Consider the following 18,256-nt stretch of genomic DNA (forward strand, 5'->3'; position numbering starts at 1 on the left):
TGTCCCCCCCCCCCCACCTTGTGAGTTCAGGGGACCCTCCAGAAGAAACCTTTGATGCAGTTCCACATAGTAGACTGATTAGTGAAGTTAGACCACATGGGATCCAGGGAGAGTTTGCCTATTGGATACAAAATTGGTTTGACAGTAGGAGACAGTGAATGGTGGAGGTGGGCTGTTTTTTGGGCTGGATGTCTGTGACAAGTAGTGTTCCACAGGGATTGGTGCTGGTTTCACTGTTGTTTGTCATGTATATAAATGATTTGGATGAGAATTTAGGAGGCATGATTGGTAAGATTGTGGATGATGGGATAGTTGACAGTGAAGAAGATTATCTACAATTACAAAGGAATCATGATCATTTGGGCCAATGGACTGAGGTGTGGCAGATGGTGTTTAATTTGGATAAATGTGAGGTATTGCATTTTGGTAAAATGAGTAAGAGCAGGACTTATACAGTTAATGGTAGGGCCCAGGGTTCTGTTGTCAAACAGAGAACTAGAGGTTTTTTGATAGTTGCATCACAGGTAGACAAGGCATTTAGCACACTTCCTTCATTGTTCAGACCAATGATATAGGAGTTGGGACGTCATGCTGAGGTGGTACAGAATGTTGGTTATGCCACTTTTAGTACTGTGTACAGTTAGTGGTCACCCTTCTACAGGATGGATATTATTAAATGGGAGAGGGTTTAGAAAATATTGACCAGGATGTTGCCAGGACTGGAGAGTGAGTTATAAGGAGACATTGGAAAGGCTGGAACTTTTTCCACTGGAGTGAAGGAGGTTGAGAAGTGACCCTACAAAGGTTTATAGAATCATGAGGGACTTGGATAAGGTGAATAGCAAAGGTCTTTTCCCTAGGATAGAGGAGTTCAAAACTAACGGGCATACTTTTAAGGTGAGGGGAACAAGATTTAAACGTGACCTGAGGAGCAACTTTTTCACACAAAAGGTGGTTCGTACGTGGAATGAACTGCCAGAGGAAGTGAAAGATACAGTGACAACATTTAAAAGATTTTTGGATCGGTACATGAATAGGAAAGGTTTAGAGGAATATGGCTGAAAATGTGTTGCTGGAAAAGTGCACAGGTCAGGCAGCATCCAAGGAACAGGAAATTTGACGTTTCGGGCATAAGCCCTTCATCAGGCTTATTCTGTTCCTTGGATGCTGCCTGGCCTGCTGCGCTTTTCCAGCAACACATTTTCAGCTCTGATCTCCAGCATCTGCAGACCTCACTTTCTCCTCCTTAGAGGAATATGGGCCAAATATGGGATTAGTTTAGTTTGGGAAATTTGGTTGGCATGGGTGAGTTGGATCAAAGCTGTAAGACTCTGACTCTATGCTTATTCTACCATCTCTGTGCTTATTGCCTTGTCGGCTACACTTCCACCCATCCCGTAGATGGGACACAGATCAGGAGTAAGTCAGCAGACAAGGGGCAGCCTTTGTTTTACATTCCTCTCCTTTCAAACCTGTCAGAGGAGGGCCATAAATATTGATCCCAGAGGAAACTTCCTTTGTTAGCCACGGATGATTCATCCTCCTTGTCAACTACTTCTTTCTCAACAAAAGATATCTTTGCTGATAATTATGAACCATTTCCTTCAACGTTCGTCACATTCTCTGCCTTATTTTTTAAATCTATTTTCCAAGGTTACTTTGGCCAAGGCTGTCTTCATGCCTTTGTCATTTCCTTTAAGTTTAAGACATTACTTTCAAACAGAGGAGTTTCCAAATCCGTAGGCACCTTCACTAAGTAAAGGGAATAATCTTGGGCAGGTCAAAAATGGGAAAATCTCTAAAGATTTTTGACATTCTACAAGACTTGTGAGAAAAGTCATCAGTTAATATATCAGCTTAGCATTTGTTGTCAGCAGTTTCCACATTCTCAGCTTTTAATCAATCAACTTAGGGTTAATTTTGGAGCTTACATTCACTTGAATATTTGATTTAAGTCAGGGGATGTGTTGCGTACTGTGTCACGGGAACAGTACATTAAGGCTTGCTTGTGATATGATGCATGTCTTGGATTAGTCTCTGGGATCCAGGCACCAACAAAAATGTAAGTGATGCCATCTGGAGGGATGGGCACTGTCACAGAGACCAATTAACAGTCACGGGATTAAAAGGGGTTGGTGGCAGCATGAATACAAAAATTGGCTGTGGAATAGAAACAAGCAGAAGTCATGAATGATCATTTTTTTCAGACTGGAAGGAAATGTACTAAGATGTCCACCAGGAATTGGTGGGGGGGAGGAGGGGGAGCATCTATTGGGACCACTGTTCTTCTTGATGTATATTAATGATTTAGATAGTAACAGATTTCAGGGGAATATAGACAGACTGGAGAAATGGGACACAGATGGCAGATGAAATTTAAAACAGAGAAGTGTGAAGTGATTCATTTCAGTCGGAAGATGAGGAGTGACAGCATAAAGTACATGGTAGAAATGTAAAAGAGGGTGCAAGAACATTGCGTTGTATTGCACAAACCTTTGAAGGTGACAGGACTAGTTCAGAAATTTTTAAAAAGACACTTTATTAATTGAGAAATTAAGTTCGAAAGTTAAATAGAGCAATTAGTTTCAAGAGCAAGGATGTTAGATATTTAAAATATAAACAGTGGGTGCTGGAGAAACTCAGCAGGTCAGGCACCATCTGTAGAGAGAAAGCAGAGTTCAATATGACTCTTCGTCAGACTCGAAGCTATGTAATTGTGATGGAATTGATGCAATGAAGAAGAAGGGGTGGGTGGAGGGAGGGCACATCGCGTTGAAGAACAGGGAGACTGGAAATCAAAGATCTTTACAGGGTAAAAGCTTAGTCCATGCAAACATATGAAATAGGAGCAGGAGGACACCATTCTGCCCCACAAGTCTGCTCCACCATTTTATAAGACCAGTTCTGATGAAGAGTCAGAGAGATGTACAGAATAGAAACATACCCTTTGGTCCAACTTGTCCATGCCAACCAGATGTCCCAACCTAACCTAGTCCCATTTTCCAGTACTTGGCCCTTATATCTCTAAACCCATCCTATTTGTGTACACATCTAGATGCCTTTTAAATGTTGTAATTGTACCAGCCTCCACCACTTCCTCTTGCAGCTCATTCCATACACACAGAACCCTCTGCATGAAAAAGGATTGTGCATGTGATAGGTCCCTTAGATCCCTTTTATATATCTTTCCCTCTCACCCTAAATCTATGCCCTCTACTTCTGGACTCCCCACCCCAGGGAAAAGACCTTGTTTATTTATCCTACGCATATCCCTCATGATTTTATAAACCTCTATAAGGTCACCCCTCAGTCTCCGAAACTCCAGGGAAAACAGCCCCAGCCTATTCAGCCTCTTCTTCTTGCTCAAGCTCTCCATCCCTGGCAACATCCTTGTCAATCTTTTCTGAATCCTTTCAAGTTTCACAACACCCTTTCAATAGGGGGGAGACCAGAATTGCACACAATTTTCTAAAAGTGGCCTAACCAATGTTCTGTACAGCCGCAACATGACCTCCAAATTCCTATACTCAATGCTCTGTCCAATAAAGGAAAGCATACTAAATGCCTTCTTCACTATCCTATCTACCTGTGACTCCACTTTCAAGGAACTATGAACCTGCACTCCCTAGGACCTCACCATCAAGTGTGTAAGTCCTTCTCTGACTTGCTTTTCCAAAATGTAGCTCCTCACATTTATCTAAATTGAACTCCATGTGTCACTCCTCAGCCCATTGGCCCATCTGATCAAATACCTGTTGTGCACTGATGTAGCCGTCTTCGCTATCCACTACACCTCCAATTTTGGTGTTATCTGCAAACTTCTTTACTATACCTCCTATGTTGACATCCAAATCATTAATATAAATGATGAAAAGAAGTGGACCCAGCACCAATCCTTGTGGCACACCACTGGTCATAGGCCTCCAGTCCGAAAAGCAATCTTCCACCACGAGTTCTGTATCCAATTGGCTAGTTCTCCCTGTATTCCATGAGATCTAACCTTTCTAACCAGTCTACCATGTCAAACACCTAACTGAAGTCCACATAGATAACATCCGCCACTCTGCACTAATCAATCCTCTTTGTTACTTCATCAAAAAACTCAATCAAGTTTGTGGGACATGATTTCCCACGCACAAAGCCATGTTGACTATCCCCAATCAGACCTTGCCTTTCCAAATGCATATAAGTCCTGTCCCTCAGGATTGTCTCCACTGGATTTGAGACATTAACTCTGATTTCTCTCCACAGATGTTGCCTTGTCTGTAGATTTTCTCCAGCAATTTCTGTTTTTACTTCAAGTTTCCAGCATCAGCAGTTCTTTGTATCTAATAGGATCATGGATGATTTGATTATAGCCTAATATCTACTTTCCTATCTACCTCCTATACCCTTTGAGTTCCTTTTTACCAAGAATCAATCTATCTATCTATCTATCTATCTCAATCTGAAAAGTATTCAATGATTCACTTTCCAGCACACTCTGAAGAAGAGAATTCCAAGGCCTAATGATGCTTTGAGAATGAAAACTTCTCATCCTCTCAGTGGGAGATCCCTTACTTTTAAACTGTGCCCCTTAGCTCTAGGCTCTGGTGAACAGCTACGGTCCTTTCCCCAGGGTAAGGGTGTTCAAAACTAGGAGGTGTATGTTTAAGATGAGAGGAGAAAGATTTGAAAGGGTCCTGAGGGGCAACGTTTTAATACAAGGGTGATTTTTATGTGCAATGAACTGGCAGAGGAAGTGGTAGATGCAAATACAATTACATCATTTAAAAGACATTTGGATAAGTACATGAGCAGGAAAGGTTTAGAAGGATATAGGCCAAACACAGGCAATGGGACTAGTTTAGTTATTCAGCATAGATTAGTAGAACCAAAGGGTCTGTTTCTGTGCTGCATGACTCTATGTCATGAAACAAAAGACAAAGAAAGTGAGAATGGCTGTACAGAAGACAAGGTACAGATACACAGCAGACAATAAGGATGGAACAAGACATGCTCTGACAGAAAGCAAAATAATACAAGACAACCTCAAATGGTATTGAGGTGGGACAGTGTTGGTGGAATATCAAATGGAGTCCAGAATTGTTGAATTCAGTGTTAAATTTAGAAGGCTATAAAGTGCCTCAACAGAAATTGAGGTGCTGTTCCTCATTGGACTTCTATTGGGCTTCACTGGAACACTGCGGCAGACCTAGGACAGAAATGTGAGTACAAGAGCACGACCAGAGCAATCGTAAGGTTGGCATCATGCTTGTGGAGTTGTCGGGGGTGGGGGGGGGGCACATTTTGAGTGATGAATATAGTAGACTAGACTGAAAGAAGTTCAAACCGATCACTGCTCCACCTGAAGGATGGAGAAGGTAAACAGGCACATGTTACACATTAAATGATTTTGTGGGAACGTGGCAAGAGTGGGAATGAAGTGCTGGGGGTGATGGAGCATTGGATCTGGCCATCACATAAGGAATTGTCCTTAAGGAATGCTGAGAGGGGAGGGAAGATATATTTGGGTTGTGATATCATATTGAAGGTGTTAGAAATGACTGAGGATGGTCCTTTGTTGTAGATCTTATTAGCTGGAATATGTTATTCAATTCCAGGCACACCTCGGGAATAACATCAACATCTTACAGAAGGTACAGAGGAGAGTTAACGCAGTTGTCCCAGTAATACGGGACTTCAATTATATGGAAAGAATGGAAAGCTCTTGCCAGCAGAGAAGGCTAACAGGAGATTTAACAAAGGCATTCAAAAATCATAAAGCTTTCTCATTGAGTAAATAGGAAGAAACACTTTCCATTGGCAGAGGGTCAATAACCCGATGGTTTAGATTTATGGTAAAAGGCAAAAGAAACAAAAAAAAAGAAATATTTTTATGTAATGCATAAATAAGTTGGTTACTAAGGCAGAGACTGATAAGTCATTGGTAACTGATCTCCTGCCTCCTCAGTGCCTGTCCACTATCTCAAAGGCACAAGTCAAGAGTATGATTGAATACTGTCCACTTGACTGAATGGGTCCAGTGTCAACAATACTCAAGAAATTTGACACAATCATAGTTTGCTAGATCCCCATCTACCACCTTCAACATTCACACTCTCCAACGCAATGCCAGTAGTGGATCATCTATAAGATATACAGCACTGACTCATGAAGGCTCCTTCAAAGTTATTATCCAAACCCATGACATACCCCACCAAGGAGGATGAGAATAGCAGCTGTGTGGGTCATATTTTCCTGTCACTGAGTGTGTTAGATCCCAGTTCCTACAAGTGAGGAACTCAGAGCTGAGATCCTATAACTGAGGGAGTCAGAAGGAGAAAGTGAGGTTGCAGATGCTGGAGATCAGAGTTGAGAGTGTGGTGCTGGAAAAGCATAGCTGGACATGCAGCACCTGAGGAGCAGGAGAATCGATGTTTCGAGCAAAGCCCTTTATCAGGAATGAGGCTTAAGGGTTGGGGCTGAGATATAAATGGGAGGGGGTGTGGAGTTGGAGGGAAGGTTGTTGAGAAAGCGATAGGTGGATGAAGGTGAGGGAGGAGGAGGTGGGTCAGAGGGAGAGGAATGGACGTGTCCGGAGGGCAGTGTCGAGTCAGAGGCTTGGGACTGGGATACTGTGGTGGGAGGGAAAATGAGGAAGCTGTTGAAATCCACATTTATCACATGTGATTGCAAGGTCCCAACATGGAATATGAGGCGTTCCTCCTCCAGACGTCAGGTGGTAACAGTTTGGCAGTGGAGGAGGCCCAGGACCTGCATGTCCTTGATGGAGTGTGGCGGGGTGGGGGGGAGTTGAAGTGTTCAGCCACAGCGCAGTGGGGTTGGTGGGTGCAGGTGTCCCAGAGACGTTCGCTAAAACGATCCACAAGAAGACGTCCTGTCTCCCTGATGTAGAGGAGACCACACCAGGTGCAATGGATGCAGTACACGACATTGGTAGAGGTACAGGTAAATTTCTGATGGATGTGGAAGGATCCCTTGGGGCCTTAGATGGAGGTGAGGGGACTGGTGTGGGCACAGGTTTTGCACTTCCTGTGGTGGCAGGGAAAGGTGCCTGGAGTGAGGTGTGGGCTGGCGGGGGGTATAGACCTGATGAGAGCGTCACGGAGGGAATGGTCCTTTCGGAACACTGAGGGAGGGAAATACATCTCTGATGGTGGGGTTCTTTTGGAGGTGGCAGAGGATGATGCATTGTATGCGGAGGTTGATGGGATAGAAGGTGAGGACCAGGGAAGATCTGTCTTTGTTGCGTTGGAAGGGGCGGGGTTCACGGACAGTGGTGTGGGAAGTGGAGAAGATGCGCTAGATCATGGCCTCCTTGTTCCATGATTGCAACTTCCCTTCCCACGTGGTTGACAATGCCCTTCAGTGTATCTCCTCCACTTCACGCATGACCACCCATGAATCCCACTCCTCCCAACGCAACAAGGATAGAACACCCCCCAATCCTCACCTTTCACCCCACCAACCTCCACATACAACATATCATCCTCCGCCACTTCCGCCACCTCCAAATGGACCCCACCACCAGAGATATATTTCCCTCCCCATCCCTAACAGCGTTCCAAAAAGACTACTCCCTCCGCTACTCCCTCATCAGGTTCACACTCACCACCAGCCCACTGCCAAACCATTACCACCCGACCCCAGGAGGAGAAACCCCCCCATATTCCACCTTGGACCCTGCAACCACACAGGATAAATGTGGACTTTAACAGCTTCCCCATTTCCCCTGCCTCCACATTACCACAGTCCCAAGTCTGCAATTTGGTACCACCCTGCAGACCTGTCCATCACTGCCGCCCCGACCTATCAACTTCTCCCTCACCTTCATCCACCTATTGCTTTCCCAGTTACTTCCCCACAACCCCACCCCCTCCCATTTATCTCTCAGAACCAACTCAAGCCTCATTCCTGGTGAAGGGCTTATGCCCGAAACGTAGATTCTCCTGCTCCTCTGATGCTGCCTGACCTGCTATGCTTTTTAGCACTACACTCTTGGGACTGAGGGAGTCAGTGCCCCTGATCCTATAACTGAGAGGGTCAGAGGCCCTGATCCTATAACTGAGAGGGTCAGTGCCCCTGATCCTATAACTGAGGGAATCAGAGCCCCTGATCCTATAACTGAGAGGGTCAGAGCCGCTGATCCTATAACTGAGAGGGTCAGTGCCGCTGATCTTATAACTGAGAGGGTCAGAGCCCCTGATCCTATGACTGAGAGGGTCAGTGCCCCTGATCCTATAACTGAGAGGGTCAGAGCCCCTGATCCTATGACTGAGAGGGTCAGAGCCCCTGATCCTATGACTGAGAGGGTCAGTGCCCCTGATCCTATGACTGAGAGGGTCAGTGCCCCTGATCCTATAACTGAGAGGGTCAGTGCCCCTGATTCTATAACTGAGGGAATCAGAGCCCCTGATCCTATGACTGAGGGAGTCAGTGCCCCTGATCCTATAACTGAGAGGGTCAGAGCTGCTGATCCTATAACTGAGAGGGTCAGTGCCCCTGATCCTATAACTGAGAGGGTCAGTGCCCCTGATCCTATAACTGAGAGGGTCAGTGCCCCCGATCCTATAACTGAGAGGGTCAGTGCTCCCGATCCTATAACTGAGAGGGTCAGAGCCCCTGATCTTATAACTGAGGGAGTCAGTGTCCCTGATCATATGTTCCAGAGAAAACTGTCCTAGCCTATCCTTATAACTGAAACCTTTCATTTCCAGCAACATGCTGGTAAACCTCTTCTGAACCGTCTCCTATGACAGAGCAACCAGAACAGGACACAGTACTCCAGAAGGGAATTCACCAATGTCCTGTACAGCCTCAACATGACATCTCAACTTCTACACTCAAACGATTGAGCAATGAAGGCAAATGCCTTCTTAACCAGCCCATCTACCTGTAACACAAAGATCTATGTACCTGAACCCCTAGGTCTTTCAGTTCTCCAACCCTACCCAAAGCCTGACCATTAATTGCAGAAGTCCTGCCCTGGTTTGGTGTGTGTGTGGGGAGGGGTGTGTGTGTGGGAAGGGATGTGTGTGGGAAGGGATGTGTGGGGAGAAGGGGTGCGTGGGGGAGGAGGGGTGTGTGTTTGGGGGAGGGATGTGGGGGTGTGTGTGTGGGGGGGTGTGTGGGGGTGTGTGTGTGGGGGGGTATGGGGGGTGTGTGGGGGAGGTGTGTGGGGGGGAGTGGGGGAGGTGTGGGGGAGGTGTGGGGGAGGTGTGGGGATGGTGTGGGGGGTGTGGGGGGAGGTGTGGGGGGAGGTGTGGGAGAGGGGGTGGGGTGTGTGTGGGGGTGTGCGGTGTGGTGGAGTGTGAGTATGTGTATGTGTGGGTGGGAGTGTGTGTGCGTGCGTGTGTGTGTTGGGGGTGTATGTGGGGGTGAAGGTGTGTGTGGGTGAGGGGAATGTGAGTGAGGGGTGGGGGTGGCACATGGAGGGGTGTGCGTGGAGGGGGTTGGGGGTACGTGGGGTGAGTGGGTGGGGGAGGGGACTGTGTGGGGGGAGGGGAGTGCATGGGGGGAGGGGAGTGCGTGGGGTGTGTGTGTGAGGGGTGTGTGTGTGAGGGGGGTGTGTGTGAGGGGTGTGTGTGAGGGGGGTGAGTGAGTGTGTGTTGGGGGGTGAGTGTGGGGGGAGTGAGTGTGTGTGTTGGGGGGTGAGTGTGTGTGCTGGGGGGGTGAGTGTGTGTGTGTTGGGGGGGTGTTGGGGGGAGTGTGTGTGTTGGGGGGGGTGAGTGTGTGTGCTGGGTGGGTGAGTGTGTGTGTTGGGGGGTGAGTGTGTGTTGGGGGAGTGTATGTGGGGGTGAGTGTGTGTGTTAGGGGGTGAGTGTGGGGGGAGTGAGTGTGTGTTGGGGGGTGAGTGTGTGGGTGAGTGAATGCGTTGGGGGGGGGGTGTAGGGGGTTGCTGTGGGACTGTGCCCCCTCTCCCTGTTACCTGTGAGTACACATAGAGCGGGAGGACGAGCACAGCGAGCAGGAGGTCAGACACCGCCAAGCTGACGATGAAGAAGTTGGTGGTTGTTCGGAGCGGCTTCTCGGTCCAAACGCTGAGACAGACCAGTAAGTTCCCGGCGGTGATCAGGAGGATCAGGAAAGTGCCGAGAATCAGAGCGGCAAAATCATGTCCCTGTGACTGCGAGCCCGGCTCGGTCTCATTGCTACTCACATTGCTCATCTCTGCACCTCCCGGGATCCCAGAGAGTGAGGGCTGTGCCGGCATCTCCCTGCCCCGGGGTCCCCTCCCAAAACCCCCCTCACATCTCACCGCCTCCCGGACACCAGAGAGCCGTCCCGACCCCGAGACACAAAACCTAGTGCAGGGAGCCCCAAATCCTGCCCAGAGACAGCCCCTCCCCAAACACAACTCAGGAACAACCCCCCAATATAGTCCGGAGACCCCCCCTCCCAAAACACAGCTCAGGACCCCCCCTCCCCAAATATAGCCCGGGGACCCTCAAAACACAGTCCGGAGACACCCCCCCCCTCCCAAACAGCTCAGGGACAACCCCCTCCCAAAACACTGCCCGGAGACACCCCCCTCCCCAAACACAGCCTAGGAACCCCCCACCCCCCCGCCAAATATAGCCCCGGTTCCCCCCAAAACGCAGCCCGGAGACACCCCCTCTCCCCAAACACAGCTCAGGGACAACACCCCCCTCCCCAAACACAGCTCAGGGACAACCACCCCCTCCCCAAACACAGCCCAGGGACCACCCCCCCCCCAAACACAGCTCCGGGACAACCACCCCCTCCCCAAACACAGCCCAGGGACCACCCCCCCCCAAACACAGCTCCGGGACAACCACCCCCTCCCCAAACACAGCCCAGGGACCACCCCCTCTACCAAAATCCTGCCCAGAGACCCCCCCTCCCTAAACCCACTCCTTAAACAGAGGGGCGCCCAGAACGAACCCTAGAAACCCAACTCTTGCTCCTTAAGGCACAGACCCCCCCCCCCCCCCCCCCGCAAACACGTCACTGAGACATTAAACCTGGGCAGAGGGCCACAAATAAACCCGACCCGGTTTTAACCCCAAATTACCCCACTTCACCCCCGCCTCCCCAATCCCGAAACAGATACTAAACAAATCTCCATACACATAGAGTCTTTCCAAACCCACTGCAGAGACTGGAACCTCGGCAATTGAGGATGAGGACCCAGTCTCAGCCCAGTGACCCCCAAATATATCCCTCAGACCCCCAACCCCCAGAGATAGCCCTCTCTCCGAGCTACAACTCCGACCCCGAGAGCAGGCACTCAAAACCTTTCCCGCATCTCCATCGCAATCCTCTGCCCGGTACCAGGAGCTGGCTAGTCGCTGGGAGAAGTTTTCCGGGAGCTAGGAGCGGGTAGCAGTTTCCAGTGTCCTGCTCGCTGTCGGTATCGGTTCGGTTCCTTTCCTCGGGCTGGGTAATACTGAACTGCTGGGTCACAGCGCTCCGCCTGTACTCCGTTAATGCTCCGAGACTGGAGAGGGTGCTCGAAATCCTGCTCCGGCTTACAGCAGGCAGCCCTGCACAGAAACACACTCACACTGTAAATATAGCGATAATCTCTAGGTGTGCGTATGTGCAATATCCTCTCAGGCAGCGGGAACAGCCCAGAGTTACTACTTGGAAGAAAAGCTTGTTTTTTGGACAATATTTATTCCCCGATCAACATCTGACTTTTATCGCATTTCTGCTCATGGGATCTTGCTGCGTGAATATTGATTGACTTGGAGGTGGGACCGGTGTTGAACTGGGGTGGACAAAGTTAAAAATCAGGCGAAAGTGAGGACTGCAGATTAGAGAGTGATGCTGGAAACGCACAGCATGTCAGGCGGCATCGGAGGAGCAGGGGAATCGACGTTTCTGACAAAATCCCTTCATCAGGTGGTTGTGGATATAGGAGCAGCGCTCTGAAAACTGGTGCTTCCAAAAAAACCTGTTCAACTATAACCTGGTGTGTGATTTTTAACTTTGAAAATTGATTGGTGTTTCGTGCATTATAATGTACTTAATTGACTTTAAGGCAGTCAGCAGTTGGGGAATCCCTACAGAAATGCAAGTTGTTCTTCTTAAGCTAGAGATAGTCTTAAAGGTTTATGAGGGGGTATCCAACTGCAAATGTTAGTGAGACTGTTCATCTGCAGTACATGATGGATAGCTGAGGTACTGGGTCTACAGTAGTTTGGCATTCGTTAGAGCAATGAGTAGCAATATTGAGAATGCTGTGATCTTGATGATGAGGGACTTGTGTAAATCCAATGAAAAGCCAAGGTTATGAGACTAAACTAAGTTGCTTGATCAAAGAGCTAGCAGGGCACAATAGGCTGAATGGCCTCCTTTGTACAATAAATTCTGCAAGATCGCACAGAGGGTGGTATGTGTATGGAATGAGCTGCCAGAGGAAGTGGTGGAGGCTGGTACAATTACAACATTTAAAAGGCATTTGGATGGGTATATGAATAAGAAGGGTTTGGAGGGATATGGGTCGGGTGTTGGCAGGTGGGACTAGATTGGGTTGGGATATCTGGCCAGCATGGACGGGTTGGACTGAAGGGTCTGTTTCCATGCTGTACATCTCTATGACTCTATGATTAAGAGTTGGGACCCATTGCAAGCTGGACAGATTGTACCTGCACAGAGCAGTAAAAAATGAGGTCTGCAGATGCTGGAGATCACAGCTGCAAATGTGTTGCTGGTCAAAGCACAGCAGGTTAGGCAGCATCTCAGGAATAGAGAATTCGACGTTTCGAGCATAAGCCCTTCATCAGGAATAAGAGAGAGAGCCAAGCAGGCTGAGATAAAAGGTAGGGAGGAGGGACTAGGGGGAGGGGCGATGGAGGTGGGATAGGTGGAAGGAGGTCAAGGTGAGGGTGATAGGCCGGAGTGGGGTGGGGGCGGAGAGCAGCAATGTATTAGTGGCACTGGGGAGGAGGGTTAAAATGAATTAGCCCAGTATTGGGAACCAGAAGGTACCGGTAATATTATAAAAGACAACCCAGGTGCACACAACATTGTGGGATTCATATAAGTGGAAGTAGGCAGCTGTGGATGCTGGAAATCTGAAATAAAGCTGGAAAAATCAGTAAAGTTGTGGATAGTGTAGAAGGTTTTCAAAGGATACAAATCAGTTACAGACATGGGTAGAGAAATGGCGATGAAAGTTTAATCTGGGAGAGTGTGAGATGCTGCATTTGAGAAATCAAATGTTAATGTAAAGTATTGAGGTTACCATGAAGAACTCTTCTTCTCAACTTCTTCCCTGGCCTGAGGTCTGGTGGTCCTCAGATTAAATCACTGCCAGTCACATCTCTCTAATAAGAGAGCAGCCCCTATGGTCTGGTAAGACAATGGCACCACAATGCACACACAACAGTTAATGGCAGGACCCTGAACAACATTGATGTACAGAGGGATCTTGGGATTCAATCCATAGCTCCCTGAAAGTGGCCATGTGAGTAGTTAGGGTGGTTAAGAAGGCATATGATATGCTTGTCTTTATTGGTCAGAGAAGTGAGTACAAGAGTCAAAATGTCAGGTTGTAGCTTTATAAGACTTTGGTTAGGCCACACTTAGAGTATTGCCATCAATTCTGGTCGCCACATTACAGGAAGGATGTGGAGGCTTTGGAGAGATTGCAGAAGAGGTTTACTAGGATGCTGCCTAGATTAGAGAGTATAAGCTATGAGGAGAGGTGAGAAAAACTTGGGTTGTTTTCTCTGAGGCTGAGGGGAGACTAGATTAAAGTTAATAAAACAATGGGATGCATAGATGGGATTGACAGTCAGCATCTTTTTCTCAGAGTTAAAATGTCTAATACTAGAGGGCATGCATTTAAGATGAGAGGGGAAAGTTAAAAGGAGATATGAGGGGGATGTTTTTAACCCAGAGAGTAGTAGAAGTGTGGACTACACTGCCGGGGTGGTATAGAGGCAGATGCGATAGGGATGTTTAGGACACTTTTAGATACAGTCATGAACATCCAATGAATGGAGGGAAATGGATCATGGGCAGGCAGAAGGGATTAGTTCAATTTGGCGTCACATTCGGCACAACATCGTGGGCCAAAAGGTCCTTTCCTGTGCTGTATGGTTTTATGTTTATGGAAAACCTGCTGGGAAAATTCAGCAGCTCTGGTAATACCTGTAGAGAAAGATAGAGTTAATGTTTCAAGTCCAACTTAACTCATCTTCAGAACTGAAAGGGGTTGGAAAATGTGGTTTGTGTGCTATTGATAGAGGAAGAGGAGGAGTGACTGGAATAGAAGGTAAGCAGAGCAAAAGATAAAAGCATCGCTAATGGTAGTGAAGGAGAGAGAGATGTAAATGAAGGTGTGAAAAGAAGATACTGCTGAGAGCAAAGTCAAATTATACAAAAAATATCATTGTGGACTTCAGGAGTGGGTGGTTAGGGTACAGTGAGCAGGGGTGTCATGCTCTGATGTTGAGGAATTCAATATTAAGATTTAGATGCTGTAAATGCCTAAATATAAAAATGTTAGTGCTAAAGAAGGGTTACTTGACACAAAACATTAATTCTGATTTCTCTTCACAGACACTGCCAGACCAGTGGAACTTTTCCAGCAATTTCTGTTTTTGTTTCTGATTTACAGCACCTGCAGTTCTTTCAGTTTTTAAATAAAAAATGAGTTGTTCTTTTTCCAACTGGAGTTGCGTTTCATTGGAAAACCATGGCACACCAGAAATGTTTGCAAGGGAGTAAGACATTGAGCAACTAGAAGGTCAGGGGTAATTCCTACAGACAAAGCAGAACTGCTCTGCAAAGCGGTCACCCAGTCTGCCTATGCAGTCTCACCAAAGCAAAGGAGTGTTGTGAGCAGCAAATGCAGTAGACGAGATTGAAAGAAGGAAGTGAGGTCTGCAGATGCTGGAGATCAGAGCTGGAAATGTGTTGCTGGAAAAGCGCAGCAGGTCAGGCAGCATCCAAGGAACAGGAAAATCGACGTTTCGGGTATAAGCCCTTCTTCAGGAATGAGGAAAGTGTGTCCAGCAGGCTAAGATAAAAGGTAGGGAGGAGGGACTTGGGGGAGGGGCGATGGAGATGCGAGAGGTGGAAGGAGGTCAAGGTGAGGGTGATAGGCCGGAGTGGGGTGGGGGCGGAGAGGTCAGGAAGAAGATCGCAGGTTAGGAAGGCGGTGCCGAGTTCGAGGGATTTGACTGAGACAAGGTGGGGGGAAGGGAAATGAGGAAACTGGAGAAATCTGAGTTCATCCCTTGTGGCGGAACCGCCTCCAACCTCATAGTCCCACAACCCGCACCGCCCGTTTCTACCTCCTGCCCAAAATCCACAAGCCTGACTGCTCCGGCCGACCCATTGTCTCAGCCTGCTCCTGCCCCACCGAGCTCATCTCTGCATATCTCGACACGGTCCTGTCCCCCTTAATCCAAGAACTCCCCACCTACGTTCGGGACACCACCCACGCCCTCCACCTCCTCCATGATTTTCGCTTCCCCGGTCCCCAACGCCTTATCTTCACCATGGACATCCAGTCCCTGTACACCTCCATCCCCCATCACAAAGGACTCAAAGCCCTCCGCTTCTTCCTTTCCCACCGTACCAACCAGTACCCTTCCACTGACACCCTCCTTCGACTGACTGAACTGGTCCTCACCCTGAACAACTTCTCTTTCCAATCCTCCCACTTCCTCCAAACCAAAGGAGTTGCCATGGGCACCCGCATGGGCCCGAACTCTGCCTGCCTCTTTGTAGGATATGTGGAACAGTCCATCTTCTGCAACTACACTGGCACCACACCCCACCTTTTCCTCCGCTACATCGATGACTATATCAGCGCTGCCTTGTGCTCCCACGAGAGGTTGAACGGTTCATCCACTTTACCAACACCTTCCACCCTGACCTCAAATTCACCTGGACCGTCTCAGACTCCTCCCTCCCCTTCCTAGACCTTTCCATTTCTATCTCGGGCGACCGAATCAACATGGATATCTACTATAAACCGACTGACTCCCACAGCTACCTAGACTACACCTCCTCCCACCCTGCCCTCTGTAAAAACGCCATCCCATATTCCCAATTCCTTCATCTCCACCGCATCTGCTCCCAGGTGGACCAGTTCCAATACCGTACAGCCCAGATGGCCTCCTTCTTCAAGGACCGCAGATTCCCCCCAGACGTGATCAACGATGCCCTCCACCGCATCTCCTCCACTTCCCGCTCCTCTGCCCTTGAGCCCCGCCCCTCCAACCGCCACCAGGACAGAACCCCACTGGTTCTCACCTACCACCCCACCAACCTCCGTGTACAGTGTATCATCCGCCGTCATTTCCGCTACATCCAAACGGACCCCAGCACCAGGGGTATATTTCCCTCCCCTCCCCTATCAGCGTTCCAAAAAGACCACTCCCTCCGTGACTCCCTAGTCAGGTCCACACCCCCCACTAACCCAACCTCCACTCCCGGCACCTTCCCCTGCAACCGCAAGAAATGCAAAACTTGCGCCCACACCTCCTCCCTAACTTCTCTCCAAGGCCCCAAGGATCCTTCCATATCCACCACAAATTCACCTGCACCTCCACACACATCATCCATTGCATCCGCTGCACCCGATGTGGCCTCCTCTATATTGGGGAGACAGGCCGCCTACTTGCGGAACGTTTCAGAGAACACCTCTGGGACACCCGGACCAACCAACCCAACCACCCCGTGGCTCAACACTTTAACTCCCCCTCCCACTCCACCAAGGACATGCAGGTCCTTGGACTCCTCCATCGCCAGAACATAACAACACGACAGTTGGAGGAAGAGCACCTCATCTTCCGCTTGGGAACCCTCCAACCACAAGAGATGAACTCAGATTTCTCCAGTTTCCTCATTTCCCTTCCCCCCACCTTGTCTCAGTCAAATCTCTCGAATTCGGCACCGCCTTCCTAACCTGCAATCATCTTCCTGACCTCTCCGCCCCCACCCCACTCCGGCCTATCACCCTCACCTTGACCTCCTTCCACCTATCGCATCTCCATTGCCCCTCCCCCAAGTCCCTCCTCCCTACCTTTTATCTTAGCCTGCTGGACACACTTTCCTCATTCCTGAAGAAGGGCTTATACCCGAAACGTCGAATTTCCTGTTCCTTGGATGCTGCCTGACCTGCTGTGCTTTTCCAGCAACACATTTTCAGCTAGATTGAAAGAAACACAATTAAAACAATTCTTCACCCGGCAAGAGTGTTTTGAGCCTTCAACAGTGAAGATGAGAAGAGGTGAATGGACAAATGTTAAACCTTTAGTGGTTGCACTGTCAGTGTCATACGGGTGTGAGGAAGCATTAGGAATGATGGAGAAGTGGACCCAAGGGTATCCCGGAGGGAATGGTCTTGCGAAATGCTGACAGTGGTGGAAAGGATGATGCTTCGTGCTGGGGCTGGTGAAAATTGCAGAAGGTTCTCCTTAGAATGTGGAAACTGGTTGGTTGAAAAGTCAGGAAAAAGGGAATCTTGAAATGCATGTAACGCCAGGGTAGGAAATTGGTAATAGGGAGGGTCAGATTCGAGGAAATGTAACAAAGCCTAAATTCGTTACTTCACAGCCTTCTGGATTCAACACTTAGTTGAACAATTTCAGCCATGGATTCTGACCTCATTTATTTTTGGAATGCACCAGTCTTAATCTTGTTTCTCTTGCTTCTGGCAAATGCAGGCAAATGGGACCAGTTCAGTTGGGGAAACTTGATCGACACAGATGAGTTGGACTGAAAAGTTTGTTTCCAGGCTGTATGAATCTATGAGTCTATGGCTAGTGCTGCTTATCGCTCTGCCATTTGCACTTATTCTGGACAAATGCTCAAATAAAAGCAACATAATGCAGATGCTGTAAATCTGAAAGAAGTGTCATGCTGGACTTGAAGAAACTTTGTTTTATTTTCCCTGGATTCCACAGACTCAATGAGTTTCTCCAGCACTCTCTGTTCTTTAGCTGGAAAACCGTTTGCTTTTCACTGGAACCATCACCACTCTCTTTGATTTTTGTTCCAAGTCAGCTTTGTCATTTAATGTATCCAAGACTTTTACCGTAACCCCTTTTTGTTCTTCTTCCTCCTGAATACTTTTAAAAGTAATCCACCATCGATCATAGAGTCAATTGTTTCTGTCTCGACAGATGCTGATTTTTCCAGCACTTTCTGTTTTGATTCTTGAATGAGATTTACTGTGCAAGAATGCAAATATGTGAAGTGTGGTAAACAAGGTTAGTGAACTGCAGGCACAAGTAGCCAAAGGTGAACTTAATGTTGCACTAAT

General features: G+C 48.1%; 1 protein-coding gene across 1 annotated transcript in view; it reads right to left on the minus strand.

Moving 5' to 3' along the window:
- The window catches only part of LOC132824225 (D(4) dopamine receptor-like), a 36,551-nt gene extending 26,380 nt beyond the window's left edge, over positions 1-10,171 (minus strand). The window contains exon 1 of the mRNA XM_060838531.1: positions 9,932-10,171. Coding sequence (XP_060694514.1) covers positions 9,932-10,171 — 240 coding nt within the window. The remainder of the gene's footprint in view (positions 1-9,931) is intronic.
- Between the last annotated feature and the right edge of the window lie 8,085 nt (positions 10,172-18,256).

The sequence above is a fragment of the Hemiscyllium ocellatum genome, chromosome 18, assembly GCF_020745735.1.
Source record: "Hemiscyllium ocellatum isolate sHemOce1 chromosome 18, sHemOce1.pat.X.cur, whole genome shotgun sequence".
NCBI classification, from domain to species: domain Eukaryota; kingdom Metazoa; phylum Chordata; class Chondrichthyes; order Orectolobiformes; family Hemiscylliidae; genus Hemiscyllium; species Hemiscyllium ocellatum.